The following is a 22,335-nucleotide window of genomic DNA, read 5'->3' as shown; positions in this document are numbered from 1 at the left end:
CTACCCAAGATAGGCCAATTCCAGCTGACAGCAGTAAACAACAGAGATTTTTGTTCATGAATCTTCATTATTCACCTTATTCACAGTTGCCTAAATTTTAGAGCACTACACGTCAAAGTCTCTGTTTTTCTGCAAATCAGAACTGATTTCTCTGACTTTTAGCATACTTCAAATAATTTCCCTGTTTTTCCCTGAGAAAAATTTCTCTGATTTTCGAGGTCAGTGTGAATCCTGCTTTCTATACTGCAGAAAGCCAAACAGGTCTTAAAATAATTATATCAGAAAGCATACATATTCACATATTTATTCTCAAGAAAATACAGTGAGGAGGAATTATCGTTCTTGGATGGAATAAGCTATGTATGAACAGTGAAGGACATGTTTCTTTCAGTGGGAATAAACTGTCTCTACAAATCATATCCTTATTATTCATACCGGTACCTATATAGAAATTGCTAATGAATAGCTATGATCTAAATCATCGCGTTAATTTATCAACCCTATCTGCTTTGAAATGATTACTCATGTAGAAGGAAAGTGTTCAATAGCCATATCGAGATACTTGGAAGTCAGTGTTTAAGACATTAGCAAATGATGGCAGTTCTTTGCCTTCAAGGTGATCATTCTTCCTTTACCATAGTAATTATTTTATTTTATAATCATTAAACTACAGATATATCCTACCATGGAAGTTGGACACCAGAGACTGAAGACACAATGTTGCTAAACTTGGTAAGAGGTTTACATCCCATTCAGCATCTTCTGAGCGAATGTGACGATTTAATTCTCCGTTTAGATTTAATGCCTGCTCAGAAGGTTTGTATACCCAATAGGTATTACGTGGAATAGTGTGCGGTATCCGCATTGTTGCAAGAAATCTGCGAACATAGGAAACAAGATGAAAACTACTGAACTATAGTCTATCTTAGAAATACATGATATTCAAATGTTTGTAGTAAAACAGGCGAAGTTTAAAAGCTAAAATATTAATCTTTGGTATAAGTAGTTCAGTATGAGTACATTTAATTATTAATATTAAATATAGATGATATAAAAACCAATTGTATCATAAGGAGAAGAATGAGTGGCTGAATGCAATAACGGCCCATCCCATTTCCAGTAAATTTTTAGCTCTTATAACATTGCTAATTTCTCATTGTAAATATTTAAGTCACGCATCCTTCTGGGCTTGGTATTGCATGCAATATACATAAATCTTTCTACCTGAAAATTTATAAGGCCCTAGTTTAATTAATTTATTGCATAAAAATTACATGTTTGACTGAAACCTGTCATTTTGAAAATAGTTTGGGATGGGCCGTTATTCCATTCAGCCACTCAATTTTGAACAATGAAATGTGTAAATAAATATTATAAGTGCACAGAACAAAATTTTTCAGAAGAGACAAACATTTTTATTTCACCCAAATCATCTACTACTGGTGACATCTGTGATTATTACATACGGTACATTAACTAGGGTCTACTTCTTTGAATTTTAACATATTACTTTTGTAGGTTATTGGGCTTCATGCATAGGTCTACAACCTGTTTTGATAACCAATTTAAAAGTACCTAACAGAAATAGCTCTTACAATCATTGTTGTCCACACTCTAGAATTGTGAATTGGAGCTAAATTTATGAAATAATATAACTCATTTAATTACCGGTATCTGAATCATAACAAATTGTTTCCAGGATCCTTTCAACTGAAAACATGATGAAATAAGCTATATTGACGGAGAAGATTGGCCTATAGCAGTAAGATTTTACTCCTTATTAGTCATTTTACTACACTAACAACAGAAATAATTGGATGAAACCTAAGAGTTCTGTATTGTTTCATATTCAAGCAGGACGAAAATTTCAGTGACAGAGGTTACTGATAAGTTCTTCGAAAATATTATTAGAATAAAATTAGTAGGACCTACCATAAGGTTAGGCCTCCCAGATATCTCAGTTTACCTACCAGGGACAGTCTCCGAACAAAATTCGTCCCCAGAATGTCTCCGAATTTAATCATTTGTCCCAGATACCTCAAGATTTTCAGTGTGAATTACTATAATTTTATGAAAATGCTGTCGAACATCACAGTGACTGGGGTATTCATTCACAAAATAAAATCTGTGGAATGTATAAAGCTGAAATCTCCTCCAGAAAGATAACAATTTGAAGAGACACGTCATTATTTGGGGGGGGGGGGTAGAGGAGAAGTAGCTCACTCCTTCAGAGTTGCAACTCTTAACCGGTTCTGCCTCAACCAGAAGAAGAGTTCCACTTAAGTGTTATTTTATTTTGTGAGAACAAGTTCTCAACTGGAAGTTAAATCTCCCAAGACACGCCAATAGGCGTCACTGCAAGGCTAGCTCGCTCAGTTAGTCCTGAAGCACCAGACTCAAATGTAGATGACTTGACCCGAATGAAATTATATATTTGATAAAATTTCTTGCTTGAAGAAATATGTGATTTCAGAGCTAATAGCAAAGTCGAATAAAGAAAATACTGACCTTTGCTCAAAATGGGGTGGAATTTTTTAAATTTTTCTCTGAGAAAATGATTTCCTGTGCGCAACTTCAGAAGTTGATTATACTATTTCCAGTGGCGCAGCCAAAATTTGGTTCTGATTTTTTTTTTCAAAAACTAACTGTAATACATATGGTAACAAAACTTTAACCTTTAATGTACATGTGTTCCCATATGGGAATGCATTTTGTAAAGTTAGCAGTACGAATATTCCTCCTAGGGAACGAGAGGAAACCTGACAACATTGAAATGACATGAAATTTTGCGCGGTATTTTAGAGTACCTGTTATGAATGGGTCCTTTATCATTGCGTTGGAGGGTTGAGGTCAATGCCTGTGTGAGCTGAGGTCAATGCCTGTGTGAGCTATTAAGCAGGATGAGGGTTGTAAACAACCTAACAATAGTTTATTACAAGAGGGGTGCAGTGTCCTTTTCTGACCGTGTGTTAGTCACTTCTCACAGCTATCGAGTTCAAGTAGAAGTATATGCATAGATCGTTCTATTTTTTATATTATTTTAAAATAATGTCTTCTACAAACGTGATCGAGCCTAGGTGAAAGAAAGCAAAACCGCTAAAGCAACATCAAATACATGAAGTTATTATGGATAGTGGTAGTGATGAATCCGAAAGCGAGAATAACAGTAGAAATATAGACGAAGAAAGTGATTCAATTGAGGAAGGAGAGCAGGCACCTATAGAAAGTGATATTGTAGTGTGTTTTAATATGCATGCTCTTACTGAATCACCACACAGCCTGACTTCACCCAATATTCTAGGATGATGACAATGGTTGACAAGTCAGCTCACAGTGGACATTACCATCTCGTCCATTTAGAAGCAGGGTGCACAAACATACAGGCAGTCCAAGAGGGAAAAAACACGATGTAGCACCACAAATAAATGGGAACTCCAGTCCACTCAGCATTTTCCTGCTCTACTTTGCAGACGTTATAACACTTCTAATGGTGGAGACAAAACAGATACTACAGACAATACTTAGACATACTTGATGATGGGCCAACTCCAGTATCTGACGTGACTGTATATGAAATATTTATCTTTTTGGCAATAATAATAAAAATGGGGCACTGCATACGAGACAAACTAACATACTATTGGGCAACAATGGATCAGTTTCACATGTCTTTCTATAGCACGGTGATGAAATGAGACAGATATTTACACAGTCTTCCCTTCTTACACTTTACCGACAATGCGAATGAAATTGACAAAACAGACGAAAACTATGATAGACTAAGGAAACTAAGAAACGTATTTGAAATTCTGAATGAAGCATTTTCTAAATTTTACAATCCTTCAGAAAATCTGGCCTTAGACGAAGTTATTGTCCTGTTCAAAGGAAGAGTAGTTTTCAAACAGTACCATACATTCCAAAGAAACACAAGTGTTTCGGAATAAAAATCTACAAATTATGCGACTCCACTGGTTATACTACGACATGCAAGTTTATTTGGGGAAGGACAGACAGTGTAGGACATGACTTGACAGTTACACAAGCAACTGTGACAGAACTTACCAAGAAAGTATAAGGACGAGGTCACAAATTATAAATGACAATTTCTTCTCTTCTCCTAAATTATTCGATGACCTGACAAATAAAAAAATCAATTGTTGAGAGACTGTGAGACCAAACAGAAAGGAAATGCTGCAAGATCTAGGACGTAAAAACAATTCATTAAAACTAGATATTATAGTGAAAACTAGGTGTGACATGACTGCAATAATGTGGAGGGACAAAAGAGACGTTCACATGTTGATAAATATCCACAGTCCACCTGCAGAAGGCAACTTCTGTGATGAGAAGTGGAATGCTGGGAAGACGCTCATTGTTGAAGATTATAATCGTCACATGGGATATGTGGACAAGGGAGCTAGGATGGCCAATAGCTACACCATCAGTCATCGCACATGGAAGTGGACAAAGAAATTATTTTTCTATCTGCTGGATCTTAATATTCTGAATAGCTATATTCTTTCAGCTTCCTTTGGTAGAAATAAAATTACACATCGAGAATTTCGACTTGGTCTAGTGCGCGATATGTCGGCACATGCTGGACAACAACCGCGTATTCAGAAGCCATTAGATAGGCCAGCAAGTGTTGAGAGCAATGTCGGTAGACTAGATTCCAGCAGTAAAACAACCATTGGCCGATTCCATCTAATCGTTTGCGGTGCCGCGTATGTTCAGCTCAGAGGATTACGCGAAAGGTGAGTGTGAAGTGCAAGAAATGTGAAGTCGGATTATGTGTGGACAAAAACTGTTTCATGGAGTATCCCGCCAAGACACAGCTGTAAAATAAGACCATAACACGCTAAATGGGGAGCTTTCAACATTACTGTAAGTACAAATAAAACTCGATTTTTAAAACTTTCGTTACGTAAGTACATGATTGTGGTATTATTTCCATATAAAAACAACAATGCAAAATAACTGTTTCTTTCCCTTTAAAATGGCGTATATTTCATAATTTTATCATGTATAGATCATAAAATATTAAAGGTTTTCCAAGAGTTTGCGCTAAAATTTAAATGCCTACCTACTTAAAGAAATCCCATACGTCTGCCCCTACTACGTCATTGTCATTTAAAAGTTAATGTGTCATTGATTATACTGTAATAATTACAGTTCGAATGAAACAGAACTTCTCAACGGACTAAATAGGTCCTTCACTAAAGCAAACAGAAATCAGTTTGCTGCTGAGTTCACATGGACGCAAACGCAGTATATGCTTTTGCTTTCTCGGCAACAATGCAATTATGCACATATGCAGCGCATTATCACGACTACAGTGACTCATATAGTCACTGTAATCACGACATGCCAATAACGTAAAAAAAAAAAACTTTATCTTTCGTACCATATAGGCAACTGGTATCACTTATTCTGCTGATGCATAAATGTGAGATGTAAATTTTTCTCGCTGCAGTACAATCTGTCCCATTTTACCCTTAGAGCTTACCTTCCTGAAGATATCATGTGAAATGTAAACTCTAATTATTTTTATTTAATCTCATCTATAAGTTTACACATTATACCAGGATCACTTTTCTTTTTTCTGCATTGTTGTGCAGTATCTTATTCATGTTTCTCCAAGTGGCGGCCTGAACACCTGCACACAGAATTCTAACACATGAGTATAGGCTATTACAAAAGAAACATTACATTGTTTCCATTCCTCAAATGAGGTATAGAAATTCTTATACATTCAGAAATTTAAAATAAATATTATAGTCCAGACACATGATCTGAAGACATTAATTCGTCAATTTAAGCACAAAAACTTAATCATACACAAAAGCAAAAAAGATTTTTTGAACTCAATATTTTCTAATGTTAATAGAAAAGAAATTTAAACAAGTTTGGGGGGCGTGCCCCCCCTTCCCCATGACCTCCCATAACTCTGCCTATGTTGGTTTGGCAATGATGTACGATATACTCTACTGTATCTATCTTGTAGGCAGAGAATGCCTTTATTTAGTCTTAGTGGTAGTACATAGTGGAGCATTTGCTTTGTTGTATAATGGTTAGGGAATTAACGTGGCTTCAATAGACACCCAACACCTTCCTAGGACTTATGAATCCAAATATCTTGGAGTTATTTTCGATAGTAAGTTAACATGGAGTAACCATTTGAAATACATTTCTGGAAAAGCTCGTAAAAGATTCTCCCTTCAAAAAAGACTAGCAGGAAAGAAATGGGGATGCTCTAGAAATACTTTGAACACTACGGTACATACAAAATGTCTATACAACCAGTGCTGACATACTGCGGAGAAATTTTAATTACTTCACCTTTCATAAACGAAATAGAATATGTTCAAAACCAGCTCTCAGGCTCATTACTGGTGGAACCAAAACAACTCCAATAGATTCTATGAGATTCCTCATTAATATTAACAGCATCAAAATGACAATAGAAGAAAAAGCACTGATTCAATATGAAAAACTTATCAGATTACCAGGAAACAATTGGCATTCATACAATCTCCTCTGTAGATTAAAAACTGAAAAAAGTTTCATATCCATGGTTCAAGAATTAAAACAGAAAATCAATATCCCGAATTTAAAAGAAAACTTACAAATTAAACCAAACCCTTTAACTCTATTAAATATAGAGTATAATCTAAATTTAACAGAAGAAATACTGAAATCAGAAGTAAACACTGAAATAATGAAACAATTGCCTTTAGAGACAATTAATATTGGGTACCCTCCACAAAACTTGCTTCATTTATACACCGATAGATCCTTGATCTCCAGAGAACCAGGTGCCGGTGCAGGTGTTACGTGCTGTCTCTTCTCACTTTATAGATCTCTTGGATATGGAACAATAAGTTTTGTTGGAGAAATCATTGCAATAAGTGGAAGTCTCAGGAATATTCTATGCCACATCAATAAATTTAAGAATGCAGTTATATTGTCAGACTCCAAAGCAGCTATTCTATCAATAGTCTCTAAACACACACCTTCATCTCAAACAGCAGAAATAACTAAAATGCTCTCTCTCAATTAATATCATTCAATAAAAGAATTGTATTCCAATGGATACCGTCCCATTGTGGAATCCTGGGAAATGAGAATGCGGATGCTTTAGCAAAGAAGGGCAGCACTGCTACTTACAGACTTGTTACTAAATCTACGTATTACTCTGTGAAAAGATTTATTAAATCTACATACTTAGACTTCAACAAACAGAATTTGATAACACAATCTCAAGGGAAAAAATGGAACTCTCTGCATCATAATCCACAGTTAATTCCCGATTTACCACGAAACTCGTCTGTAGCTGCATTTAGGTTGGCAACAGGCCATGACTGTTTGGCCAAACACCTGCATAGAATTGGAATATATCAGTCCCCTAACTGCCCATTGTGCAACTCAAACCAAGAAATGGATTCGGAACACCTCAAAATCTGTGCTTCATTGGCTGACCATGATAATATCTTTGAAAAATATTGGAGTGCAAGAGGTCAAATGACTTTATTGTCAAACACGTGGCATTAGAAAACAACATTTTAGTAAATTTATATTAAACAAATGCACCTTTAGAGATTTAATTGTGTTACTATTTTATAAACAAATGTTCTTTTAGAATTTTAAATAAGTATGTGTATTTTAATGTGTTAATTTTGTATAAACATGGACTTTGAAATAATCAAAAGTAACAGAGAAGACATGGAAATTTACAGTGTAATATACAATGAGAAATAGAAACTTTAAAACGTTGATAAAACAGGGTAGGCCTATCATGAGCATGAAAACAGTCCATCGTGTCTAATAAATTAATAAACAAAAAATTCGTACAGCAATGAAAAGAAAGGCAACGGTCATTTACATGAAAAACCCTTAAAGTTGCTTAAGGACCAAATTAAAGAAAATAATAATTTGAGATTATTCTGCTTTTCCTTAAGTGATCTAATCAGGCAGGCAATTTATAGGAATCTTCGTAAAATCCTTCCTCCTGTTCCTTCTTCCATGGAAGAAGCCTTATAATATACTTCTGACGAAAATGTAGTTACCGTACACACATTGGAGCATAGTTCTTTTATGGACAACAACAGTAAAATTATGGTACTTTTGATTATGCTCCCAATGTTTTCTATCAAATGCACACCATACATTCGTGTTTCAGTGCTTTCAATATTCCTGTAGTTACTTGTTTTTTGCCAAATGCTAATACCCAAACATACAAAAACATATTCTGAAGAAATTGTTGTTTGTTTTAGTAGGTTATTTTACAATGCTGTATCAACACCTCAGGTTATTTAGCGTCTGAATGAAATGAAGATGATAATGCCGGTGAAATGAGACCGGGGTCCAGCTCATATTGGGTTGAGGGAAAACCCCGGAAAAACCTTAACCAGGTAACTTGCCCCAACCGGGATTCGAACCTGGGCCACCTGGTTTCGCAGCCAGATGCGCTGTTATTCCACAGGTGTGGACAATTGTTGTTTAGTCAACTGTCCAAAGACAGGTCTGAACCTCACAAGTGATATCAATAAGGCACCACTTATGAGGCAAGTAGGCCAGGAGATAATGGAATAGGGTGGCCAGTTCCTTTCCCTCTCCATTGCATACATCTCCGATTAGCTACATGTTACACTAATCCAGTAGCGTCTCACAATTAAGGAATCTTAGGCGAAGCCACACCTATAAAAATCTCCTACAAAAATCTTGCCATTTGTTTGTGTTTAATAGTAGAATAAAGATTTTCAATAGAGGAGAAACATCGAAATTTTACTCGTCTCGTTCGTTAATAATGTTCAATATATTTGTAACTGCTGGTACCAATAGATGTTTTTGAGATAGGTTATACAGTAATAATAGAGGCTCAATCTCTATTTTCCCTTCCGCACAATAGAAACAGGAGGGGGTGGTTTCCTAGTGGAGTCTGGCTGATAAGGGACAGCTAAGGCATAGAGATCTTACGCCTTGAGTCGTTGCCAACATTTTCTAGCTCTGAGTTTTAAAAAACTCTCTTGGAGAAGAGGAAAAAACAATGTCTGACACTCCATTCTTGAGATTACGTGTCTGCTCGCTCATTCATTTTATGGTAAGTCATAGGCCTAATTGGCATTTTAAGATAACATTGCGATGATAAGAAGAAGGAGTCGTTTAGTTATTCGTTGACACAATTGATATCCCGTAAAGTGAAAGTTTTTCAAACCTACGACAGGGGCGGGAAAACAACACAATGGAAATTATAACATGCGAATTAGTTTCGGCTTGTCCTTTGTAATACGAGTATTGGTATTGTATACGGTTGTGAACTTGTGATTGTGAGAACCGTTTGCGAGTGTTTATTTGAGAACAATGAATTGTGTGTGTAAATATCGAGAAAAAGTTTGGACCATGAAACTAAGATTAAAAGTGAAGGAACTTGGCACGCCTCATCCTGATCTTAAAATTTTTCAAGAATAAAAACAGTGCAAATCACAAGAGGGTTATACTCGTCACAAATTCTAATGACAGCCATTGGACCGAGACTGGGATTACAGACTTAAAAAATTTTCATGCGAAAGTAAAGAAACGTAATTCAAGTGAAAAACATCTAAATGTTTTTATTGAATTGTCGATACTAGGAAAGGTAGACATTAGGTGTCAGCTAGATAGTGCTTACCACTAAAGTGTAAAAAAAATACAATGAAAATGTATTTAAGAACCAGTACATAGGCCTACTAGGGAAACTGATAGATCGCATTAAGTTCTGTGGAAAATTTTGAGCTCGCCTTATGGGAGCATGACAAAACTGAAAATTCCAACAATCCTGGAATTTTTCGTGCGCTGGTTAGTCTCATGTCAGAATTAGTGTTCTGAAGCAGCACACAGAAAGAACAGAAAACCGTGTGTTCTTGGGTCTCAAAAACTATTCAAAATGAATTACTGGATTCAATTTACGAGATATGCCTTAATACGATTAGAACTGAATTATCACAGACTGATTATATAGAAATCGAAGTTAATGAAACTACTGACAGCGCAACTCTGTCACAGATGGTTTTCATAGTTCGATACAACCTATTGGAGAGTATAAATGAAAGATTCATTAGTTTCGTTCAGCCAAAAAATAACAGTGCAAAAGGTGTAAGTGAAGCCATCTTCAGTGAGCTAGAAAAAATGAAAATAAATGAGACGCCTGAAAAGCTCATTCCTCAGAGTTATGATGGATGTCCAGTCATGAGCGAGAGAAATGGTGGGGGTTCAAGTGAAGGTTAGAGAAAGATATGAAAGTGCCCATTTTATTCACTGCTATGCGCATCAATTAAATTTAATTGTTGAACGCTGCGTACTGGGAATAAGCAAGTGCGAATTTTCTTTACTAACTTGGAAGGAGTTTCTTCCTTTTTTTTCTCAGTCTCCTAAACGTACCTCTATACTTGATGAAGTTGTAAAGAAACGCATTCCCAGCTGCCCTCAATCGATCAGGTAGAATTTCAAATCACGGTGCATGACTACTGTACACAAATATAAACAGGAAATTTTGGAGTGCCTGGATAAAATCATTGATGACGAAAGCAATGACTACAAGACACTGAATAAGGCCATAGGAATGAAGAGTTTTCTAAAAAACGATAATTTCCTATTTTGGTTAGATATGTTTAATAAAGTTATGCCTCATTGTGACATTTTGTTCAATGAACTTCAGCAAAAACAGATCGATTCTGTAAAGATAATGAAGTATGTATCTGAACTTTGTGTCATCTATTCAGTGAGCCAGATCTTCACTTGATATAGACAATCGCTAGGAAGGGGAACAACCATGTGCTAAATGGGATCGTTTTCTGGACTCTTGGAGGATGTGTGCGAACGAAGTTTGTGATATAATCTGATTAGTGATCATCTGTCGGTGGCAAAGTTGTTCGAGCCATCATTGTTTCCAAGACATCGTACTGTTTTCCCTGATAATGAACTGAAAATAGCTGTTGGTTTGTTTAATTTGAACCCTAAAGAACTGCGTCATGAACTTAATGTGCTATATGGCTGAAAAGTTTTTGTAAAAGCATCCGGTACATTAACTTTATTGAACTGTCTTTATGAAAGCAATTTGGTGAATGCTTTTCCCGAGAGCGTTAAACTCGTAAGATCATAGTGACCACTCTGATGACCACCAGAGAGGCAGAACGGTGCTTCTCTACTCTAAATCGAGTGAAAACTTTCACATGAAACACAATGAAAAAAGATCACCTTTGTGCACTTGCAATGTGTTTCATCGGAAAAAAGCTTCTGGAATCGCTGAACTTCAATCAACTAGTCATAAACCACTTTGTAGCGCAGAAAGAGAGAAGGGCCTATTTCGTCTACAAGCAAATGAATTAACGTAAGTCAAGTGCCCGTTATATATATAATAATAACTTATTGCTAAAAATTCCCAGTTACGGAAATACACGAATAAACAAATAAAAAATAAATAAACAAATAATCATGCTCGAGGCCCTGAAAATTTGCCATTTCAGCCTAGAGCCTTCATCAATTTTAAAACCACCAGCCACGACTGCACTAATCAGACTTCAGATGCATAGAAACAATATTGTTCTTTCTCTGACACATATCGTCAAGTGAGATGTACTGCCTTATAATAATAAATGTACATATCAGCCAGAACCTCAATCAGAGAAACTGAACAAATTATATCTTCAAATATGTGGAAAACAGTTAACCATTTCAAAGCTTTGTTAGATTATGAAATAGCATTACACAATGCTGCCAAAATTAATTTTTCCAGTGTTAAGATTAGGGTGTAAATTTAATTTAGGACAGTTGGCTTAGGAAAATTAAAAAAACAATATATCAAACTAGGAACTCCGAAACAAAACATCCGAAATTCGAAAGCAGTTAAGAACTTTTTTTGTGGACTAAAAATTTTGTAAGACATATCCACTTATCTTCATGGTCATAGATGTGGTAAAATAAAAACATAGACTACATATAAGGTACTAAAAATGCGAGAAATAGAAATGGGAAGGGCTGTAAAAAAAAAAAAGAACGGAATGGACAAACATGTAAGGAACTATTCATCTTGAATCATTATGAACAATATACTTCGAACAAGATATTCCGTATTCAGTACTTGAGGAGCATGGGATATGAAGAATAAGTGAGCACAGATTTAAATTTTCATTACAGTATTGCCATGCGACGAAATAAAAAATATGTATGTGCTGAAATATAAAAAAAATTGAAGTGTGACGAAATGACTGACAGCTATATTTCTTTAATTATACTTTTAAGCTGGACACAGTGTATTCCAATCTTCTGCATTCCCTCGCTAGTTCCTTAAGCACATCATTTTCATTCACAGAAATTTTCTCATGTATGTATGTACGTACATGAGAGTCAGTCCATCAAAGCATTCTTCCTCTGTGCTGTTCCTAAGGTAGGCCTATGTTTTCTTAGGGCTGAAAATGACCTTTCAGAAGTACGAGTAGTTACAGGGAGAGTTGCCATTATTGTGAACAGGTTGTGTATTACTGGAAGTCAGTCACTGCTATAATGTTGCATAGCTTCAACAGTGTTTCGTTTTTTTTTTTTTTCTGAGGGGAAACCCCCTCGCTGCGCCAGTGCTATCTCTGTGTTTTCCTGGAAGTACTGTAGGCCTAATGCTTCAGGGGAGAGGTTTTTTTGCTTCTGTGAACATGACGTGCATACCAAAAAATCTGAATTTGGAAACTGTTCAAGCCATGCTTACTATTTTAACCAACTTCAACATGACACATAAGGAATTTGCAGAAAACTGGGGATTCAGAGATCTGGGTAAAAAAATTAACTCTTCTAAAAATATCAACGGTTTTAGTAGTTAACCTGCCAGTGGTACTGTGGGGTATGACACACCCACTTTGAAATATTTTATCCAATTCGTAGGAAACTGTGTAAGCAATTGGGCCATCGTTTGATATAGCTAAGGGTGGTCCCCTAACAAATGCCTTGAGCATATTTAAGACATTTAGTTTTCTTTCACTGTTCTTTGTGACAAGTTCAAAAGTGCTTCGGGTATCTCAAACCCCACGATACCAGTTACATCCCACCAAGTGTTTGTTTCAATGTAAGTTTTTACAGGTACTTTTCATATTTTTTTACATATAACATGGATAATTTATTTACTCTGTCTATGACACGGTGATGGCATCACTGTTACTGGTCAAGGTGTAACTTGTCTATAAGTACTGTACCATTTTTTCCTACACAGTTATTCAAAACCATTTTTCATTCTTTGCTGGACTGCAATGATCAGTGGATAGTATAAGGTTCTAGCTAAATGAGGAAGAGCAGCCAATCGATTCTGTCTCAGATATTGAGGATTTGATATATCATGATGCAAGTATTGATGCATTTTACTAGAGACAAAGCCAAACCAAAGATTAACACTTTCTACAATAACACTAAAAGAGGTGTTGATGTTGTGGACGAATTGTCTGCTACTTTTAATGTAGCTAGAAACAGAAGATGGCCAAGGATTGTATTGTATGCGCTGATTAATATCGCGGGAATATTATGCAAAAGTAATTTATGACACAAACAATTTATTGTGAGCAGCCGTCAATAAGGAGAACGTTTCTGAAGAACCTCTCCTTAGCTTTAGTGAAAGGGCAGATCAACAAAAGGCTGCATCTTTCAAATTTGCCACGGGAACTGGCCATAAATGTTACGAGTTATTGTAGCGATGCACCAAGCAGAGACGAGCCAACAGCAAAAAGACAATCAACTTTGAGTTACTGTACATACTGCCCTCGAGGATAGGATCGGAAATCCCATTACTGCTGTGTGAAGTGCAATGTTTGTTTGTGCATGAAACATATTAACCCTATGTGTTGACAGTGTGTAGATCTTATGTTAGAAGAAAACATTTGAACTGACATCTCCATGATGTAAATTACACTATAATGTAAACATATTTTTATTGTAAATGATATGATTTTTGTTTTTGTTATTTTTTATAATGAACATGATCTCTGAAGACCATTGAACAATTGTGAAAAATTAAACCCCATATATCATAAATAGTTTATAAAATACCGGTATTATTGCTTGTTATCATGGGTTTCATAACCCAACGATACTACTAGTGTCACTCTTCTTCACCATACCAATGGTGGGTTAAATAGAATGAATATTTTAGTGCATAAATAGAATGAGCATTTCAATTAAATGTTAAAAGTACTAGTTCGTTCATATCACGTCAATATCTGTCCCTGGAAATTGTGAAGAAATCTGGTAACCTTAATCTACTAGTAGGCCTATCTGTTTTACAAAGAGTTCAATAGTAACCTCCCTCCTACTGTCAAATAATATAACTATCAAAACAGTAAAATCAGCCTTTTATCACAGATATCAATAATTTGGCTCCAGAATATCTAGTTAAGCGTTCTAGGTACCTAATATGAATATCGAGCAAATGTAGTTGATTATACCAGTGGCGTACGCAGAATTTTGTCAAAAGGGGGGGGGGCATTATTAAAATTGTTTACAATTTACATTATCGGCATTTTAAATGTTGTGTATTACTATTATGATTATGTTACGGTATGTTTATTAATATTATACTGCTATGTTCCAATAGAACAAATTCATTAATATTCTTATGAAATCTTTGAAATGTAATTTTCTTCCTGTTATCCAATTTTTAACAAATTTGAATTCTGTTTCATTTTTCATAATAAAAAATACGTGTAATTATTACATTTACACAATAATCATATACTCGTAAGATTTAGGCAACAGTTATTTGTATAAGACTTCATATAGGCTAACAAGAAAATAGATGGAAACAATAAAATACCGGTAACTTACATTGAAATATATGTATTTTTTTTTTAAGTTCAAGAGGGGATTCAAACCCGGTAGCTTCCCTTTGCATACGTCCCTGGATTGTACTGTACAATATAAACGCAAACTATTACCAAGTATTTAGTGTTGTATTCATGTTGGTGGATCAGTTCCATGCAGCATGCAATTCTTACATTTAAATGGATACTAATATCTTCTTCCAGTTTACCTGTGCCTATATATAATAAGTTGGATTCAGTGTTCATTAATTTTGTTCTCCTTGTACTCTCTTTTATCATTTAGGCCTATACAATACCGATATTGACAACATTTACACAACAGATGTACAGTTGCCATGGCAACTCCGTAAGGTGTTTAAACCTAGATCATATATATAATCTAGGGTTTAAACCATAGACAAATAAACCAACGAGTTAGAAAGAGAAGACTATAGAGTGGCCATGTTGTCCTGTACAGCGCTCTTTGCGGTGCCACCGCGAAACACGGCAGATCTGAGCTAAGCGCCCACCTTTGTAAAAATTCGTCTGCTTACAATGTTGTATAACGGAGGTAAGAAGTACAAAAAAACGAAGAAAAAACATGCCTGTTGTGTGTGCTGCATATAACTGCAATGTCAAAAGGAAAAATACAACTGATATATCATATTTCATGTAAATTTTATGAAGTTAAGTCCATAGTTTCGTTAATTAGCAGCATTTTTTTTTTCATGCATAAATGTGTAACAACGCCCGGCATAAACAAAATAAATGGTTCACTGGTAATGTAACTTAAACTAAATACGGATAAAACCAATACAATTCCGTTTCAGACCCAGTGAAAAACAAATAGCAATACAATATTAAAACTATATTTCGACACCGGCATCCTTTATTTCTGCTCCTTCTGTTCTTACTGCTTATACAACACGACGATGAGCTATAGCTTATAAGAAGTATGCCTATTTCGAAGACAAACGATTAATCAAATAAATGGTTCACTAGTAATAAAGTTAAACTAAATACGGATAAAACCGCTACAATTTTGTTTCAAACCTAGTAATAGCAATCAAATATTAAAATTGTATTTCGACACTCGCATCCAAAATAACGCAAAACTCTGGGGTAGGTCGTATTGTTGTTAGTATTTTGACTGGAAGGACATGAAAGAACATAATTGAGCACCCACGTGCAATAATGGGGTAAGTATGAATATATTTCGTAACTACTTACCCCATTATTGTACTTGGGTGCTCAATTATACACTAATTATTATCTGTGGTGCCACAGCCCTTGAAAGGCTCAGACAGACCAGCTGGCTGTTGGCCTCACGTTCACATTTCGATAATAATTATACTTTACTGTAACAAAAAAACTGATAGCGTGTTTTGTCATGTTTCACCCACGTTACAAGCTTGGAGGTAAAGGTTGTTTACTACAGATAGGGCCTACCACAGTCTAGTATATACAGTCGCGAAGCTCAATACGTAGTAAATATGCAAACATTAGATAGTTGCTCACCACTAGGATCGCTAATATCGCCTCATTACAGGCAATACAAAATAGAACCGTCACAGTCTATTGTTTCTAGCACCCTCAAAACTCAAACTTCGTGACTGTATATAGTAGAATGTGGGCCTACTTTCATTCTATATCTTATGGTATAGTAAATAGTTTTGCAACGTGTAGAGACCGGGAAAACAATTTAATAAAATCATCCGAATCATACTCGTTCATTTAATAGGCAATCTTGCAGGTCGCATTTAAAAGAACCTAGGAATATTAACATTTTCTTCAGTATATTTGCTAGGACATCTTGTCATACTGCATGATAATTTTGCTTAGGTTATTCTTTTAAGCATTCCTTCTAGGAATAGCTCAAGTGTTTTAAATTTAGCGTACATAAGTTTAGATTAAGTTCCTAGCACGTATTTGACGAAATACTAGGTTTTTCCACTTCAGTTTAACTGATTTGTGCAAACGAAATTAAGACAGCTGACGATTCTAATGTCAGTTATCACCACGCCCACTTTGTTTTGGGCGCATAAGTTCATTACCGACGGTCGTTCAATTTTCTTCAAACATGGCGGCGCAATGACCACTCTATATCTTTCTCTTTCTAACTCGTTGGTTTAAACCGTGCGTTTTTTTTTAAGCGCTTCAGTAAAGTGCTTCATGCCTTTGCTGCAGCAAAATGAGGGTCGAAAAAAAACGTAAGTAGGTCAACTGACTGCAAAATGGTGGACAATTAATATTTGCTTCTATTTCTGCCGTAATACATTTAACCCTAAAAGAACCAAACATGTTAAATAATTTCGACTTCCATGATAATGACATTGAATTATTATTACTAGACGATTTTGTCAATAATAAACGTTGCAAAAGACCAAAACACACATTCCGCCATGATGGATCGTGCAGCAGACTCGTAAAGCGAAGTTTTGATTTGCTGCACGCTTGCTACAGCGCTGCTGCAGCGACGGTGAAGCAAATGTAATAAAAGAACGGTCTTGCTGCAGCGCTTTACGTCTTGCTTTAAAAAAAACGCACGAAAACATGTAAAGCGCGTTATAGGCATAAAAATGTCAAACATGCTGGGGGGGGGGGGAAATACGGTTGCACCACAGGTTACATTTCGGTAATCTTCACCCAAAGAGTTAGAAAGAAACTCTGCCATTTTTGTTCTGAATAGTATCATTGCTTTCAGATTTTGTAGTCTACATTCCGCGATTCCCGTATATCCCTGGAAAATACCCCATTTTTATTATTTTGGTCCACTGTAAAATATTAATCTTTACTCCATATGAAAGATCCAGGGGGAAAACACGTTTAGTCCAAATTTAGTAATTTTTATATTTTTATTTAATCTGTCAGTTATAAGTTGCGATCTTTAATCCTTAGAAGATGGAAGACTTATACCACTATTGCACGCAAATGTGTAACTCTAAACCAGGTTGAAGGATCGTTGGAGCGGAGGAAAATTCTCTCTGGCACCGGGATTCGAATCCGAGTTTCCAGCTCTACGTCCTGACGCTCTATCCACTAAGCCACACCGGATTCTAATTCCGAATGCCGGATTGAATCCTCTCAGTTTAAGCTCCACCTCTCTTAGTTTCCCTTTAGGGTACGGCCACACGAGCTACATTTGTAGCAAGTTTTCTGCGACAAATGTAGCTGGAATTATAGGCAGCATTGAGTTAAATGGAAGCGGCCACACGGAGCAGTAAATGTAGCAAGTTTGGCGCATCCCAAGGTAGTGTCGCAACTCGAATGGATCCGGGTCCATTTTTCTGCGACATTTACTGCTGTTGGGTGGCCACACGTAGCGACATGGGTGGCTATACATGCAGCTACATTTGTAGCAACTTTCTGCGACAAATGTAGCTGGAATTATAGACCGCATTGAGTTAAATGGAAGCGGCCACACGGAGCAGTACGTGTAGCAAGTTTGGCGCCGTCTGACATGTTAGGTCTATTCGTGACCAATAATTTTCCACCTTAAACGAATTAACATTGTTGTTAGTTACTGGGAATTTATTATGAAATCCATATTTTTAAACTTTAAATTTATATTAATATTTATTTCCGCTTTACTAATTCCCAGACGAGACTCAGTGAGTCAAAGAATATACAGTCAAACCTGTCTAAAGCGGCCATCTGAAGTTACCTTGTAAAATGGCCGTTTTATCAGGTGGCCGCTTGATTAAGGTTGCGTTTTTTTATAAATCATCATGAAAATACTGAATTTCACTGACTTAGGACTGTGCGCATACAACAATAATGCATATTAATGTCAGCCTGTTTCATTCTTGCAACTAGCCGTTTCAAAACTCGCTTGCGGTACCTCAGTTTAAATGATTGGATAATACCTCGATCAAGGGGCTGGAGGTGTGATGTGGTATTTGGGAGCAGAAACACCAATTTCATGGATCACATTGCGATTTTGTCGTTAAGTTTGGAATTGAAATCGCATAGATAATTCTCTAACAATGATGATGTCATCCGAGTTTTACTGTTGGCAGTCCACTTCACCCCCAATAAGCCCACGTCAACATTTTTCAAACATCTCGGTTTCAATGATTTCCCTATCATTAAGAGTGGTTCTTTTTTTCCTGCAGCATTAAAACAAAAGAGCAAGGTTATTCTGTCTTTTGCCAACTTCCCCCCGTTACACTCTTTTTTCTTAAAACTTAAGTTTTGTTAGGGAGGGCCCTGAAAAAAACCTGTTTCGTCAACACTGTAAATGTCTCTGAATTCATATTCCACAAGAATTGAAGGCAGTCTATTTTTTCCATTCTTCAATAACATTGGTTGCAATGTCACCTTCTTCACCAGACACAGAACGAAATTCAATGTTATGCTGTTTTCTAAAGCACTCTAACCACTATTACTAGCAACAAAATTTCTTACATTGAGTTCTTTGGCAATTTCAAGAGCTTTCTCTTGAATCATAAGCCCACTTATTGGCAAATTTCTTCGCCCTCGCACACTTGAACCATTCGTAAACGAAATCATTCACATTACTAAACACAGAATCTCTCTTCCTCCTATTCTTTTAATATTTCATCTTTATTCTTAATTATACCGTTTATTTATGTCCTTCCACATTTGAATATTTCTGCAATTTTTCTCGCAGATGTTACCTTTTCATTTTCTTCAATCATTTTTCTATCATCTCTAAACTTAACACCACTCTAAATTTATTGTTAGACATGATTTCTCTCTCAAACTAACTTCACAATTCCTCTGAATCAAGTGAATGAAAAGAAGAAAAATTCGTAAAAGCTGTCCATATAGAGAAAGATAGAAAGAGGAGGAAAAAATCGAATGGTTAACTACCTAAAACATACTGTGACATTTTCGATAGAAAAAGTCCGTGTTTCAATCCTTAAAAAACGAATAAGAATTTATAGCTGTGCAGGGTCGGAGTGGAAAGTGACAAAAGAGTCAAAACAGTAACCAACTAACCCCAAGATATGAAGGGTGTACTATTGTACATTTAGCTATTGCTTCCTGTCCTCTAACTGTCGAAGAAATAGGTCAGACAGTATCTGTGAAAATATTTTTTGTTGGACAGTGACATGTCAAAAGACTTTTATGTACTAACTGACAATAAATAAAGAATAAATATCATGCAAAAGAAAACAAAAAAAAAAAATTGTAGTAAAAGTACAAACGACCGTGTAATATGAATGGTTATGCTTTAATTTTTTAGGAATAAGATAGAAAGCGAAAATCAAATGTCATGTAAAGGACATACAGATTAAGACTTTAAAAAGAGTGAAATAACAAATCAAAGTTTTTCATTTTACAGTAGAGAATTACAATAATTTATTGCAATGTAAATTTACAAATGCGTATGGATACACGTGTAAGCTAATTTTAAATACTATTTTCTTAATCTTACTCCTGTTTTTTGTTACTTCACCAGAAGGAAAAGTAAATATCGCCACTAAGTTCCTTTCTGGTAATTGAATTTGCAGCCAGGCATATAACACCTTGGCATTTTATTCAGGCCTAATGTATTTAAAAATAAAACAAGTGACATTGATGAGTGCAGTGAAATTTGTCTCTCGAATTAGCTATAAGATATCGCAATTTGTACTACCTCGCTTGTCTTTTAGCGTTAAAATTTTCTTTTGTTAGTAAGAAAACTTTATGAGACATGAAACTGTAACATACCCTAAGATTCACCTTTTAGTTTCCCCCTCCCCGACATTTAATAATCTGAGAAACGTGATCTATCATGTTTAAGAGAACGTAAACTCTGTTTTCTATTGGATAAGATGTAGGCCTACAATGGGAGAAAGGCATTCTCAAATTTGAAGAAAAACTCTTTTTTTTATGGTTGAAATTCTCAGTATGTATATGCAATCATAACAGAATTGACTTGTGTTTATGAGAGAGTGAAGTAGAGAGGGAGATTGACTTTTAGATGGGAAATTATTATCATGACAGATTTATAACAATACGATGCACTCCTACCTCACTGGCCGCAGGCAGTGTGTTGTCTTTAATAATCGGTTCTCCTCCGGCAGACAGTAGAATCAGGATTTCCCCAGGGTTCGGTATTGGGTCCATTGCTTTTCTGTCTCTATATTAACGATATCGCCAAGTCATTTAAATATTGCAGATATCATATTTATGCAGATGACGTTGAATTATACATTTCCGCCAGTCCTGATAGACTAAGTGACTGTATTAATAGACTCAATAAAGATCTCGAATCCGTTTCATCTTGGTCTCAACAATTCGGACTTAACTTAAATACAGATAAATCGCAGGGTATCTTATTTTCGAATGAAAGATTAATCCCAGATATTAATAAGCTGAACCTTCCTCCTGTGACTCTGAATAAAGCGATCATTCCATTCAGTTCAACTGTAAAAAACCTGGGAGTTCATTTTGAATCTAACCTCACCTGGGACACGCTTATCAAACACACATGGAAGAAAGTATTTTCCACTTTTCACTCATTAAAACGATTGTACCACTATCCAGCTAAATTAAAGCAGACGCTTGTACAGACTCTTATTATGCCTCATTTCGATTATTGTGACGCTTTATTCAGCGATCTCTGGGTGGATTTATCCCAGGAACTGCAACGTGTTCATAATGCGTATGTTCGTTTCATTTGTAATGTCCGCTACTACGATCACATTTCGCCTTCTTTCGATAAATTATTGTGGCTCAGGTTAAATGAGAGGAGAAAGTTACATTCCCTTTCTCTCTTATACCGAATTTTGTACACCTCTACTCCCTCTTACTTATCTGTCCGATTCCACAGTCTTTCTCGGTATCATAACTTAAATACTCGGTCACAATATGATAACACGCTAGAAATACCACTGCACACATCATCTCTTTATTCTTCGTCTTTCACTGTTGCTACTTCTCGTCACTGGAATTCTCTACCGCCTGAAGTCAAGGGCTGCCGAACTTTAATTTCCTTTAAATGTAAATTAGAAAAATATCTTATGATGAGTTGCCAGACCTAACGTGTTGCAAATGTGTTCCACTTTATTTATGTTTATTTTATTATTTTTTTTTGTTTCTTATTTTTATTATCTAAATCGTGTTTATTTATCAGATAATGCCAATATGTATCCCACTATGTTGTTTTTTTATTATTAATCTATTTTTTGTGTACATTTTATTCAATTGTTGGTTTCTGGTTTAATTATGTAAATACTACTTAATTGTAATCCAATACTAATACGTATACTAATGTGTTTATTTTTATTTTTACTGTGTACATTTTTTATTGAATTATCGGCACTGTTTTTTATGTGATTCGTATTTGATTCTAACAACATTAATATGTATTTCACTATGTTTATTTTTATTTTATGAGGTAAATTTTATGTAACTACCTATTTTGATCTCATTATGTACCTAAATTGTATCAGTATGTAATTACTTAATTCCGATCCAGTTTTATGTTCAACTGTGTAAGCAAGTTTTAATCCTGGTTGAGTGTAAGAGAAGGCCTTACGGCCTTAACTCTGCCAGGTTAAATAAAGCCATTATT

The 22,335-nt window shown here is 35.6% G+C and overlaps 1 protein-coding gene across 3 annotated transcripts in view; it reads right to left on the bottom strand.

Moving 5' to 3' along the window:
- The window catches only part of LOC138701620 (dynein regulatory complex subunit 5-like), a 64,643-nt gene extending 49,449 nt beyond the window's left edge, over positions 1–15,194 (bottom strand). For 2 of the 3 annotated variants that reach the window (XM_069828695.1, XM_069828697.1), the window contains exons 1-2: positions 15,038–15,194; positions 685–878 (exon numbers count right to left, since the gene is read on the bottom strand). In XM_069828695.1, the coding sequence (XP_069684796.1) occupies positions 685–865 (181 nt within the window). In that variant the 5' untranslated portion in view covers positions 866–878; positions 15,038–15,194. Of the gene's footprint in view, positions 1–684; positions 879–14,832; positions 14,960–15,037 lie in introns of those variants that run through there. The other variant, XM_069828696.1, reaches the window with a different exon arrangement.
- Positions 15,195–22,335: the final 7,141 nt, after the last annotated feature.

Source organism: Periplaneta americana, chromosome 6, assembly GCF_040183065.1.
Source record: "Periplaneta americana isolate PAMFEO1 chromosome 6, P.americana_PAMFEO1_priV1, whole genome shotgun sequence".
Classification (NCBI taxonomy): Eukaryota; Metazoa; Arthropoda; class Insecta; order Blattodea; family Blattidae; genus Periplaneta; species Periplaneta americana.
This window is presented reverse-complemented; position numbering and strand designations above follow the sequence as displayed.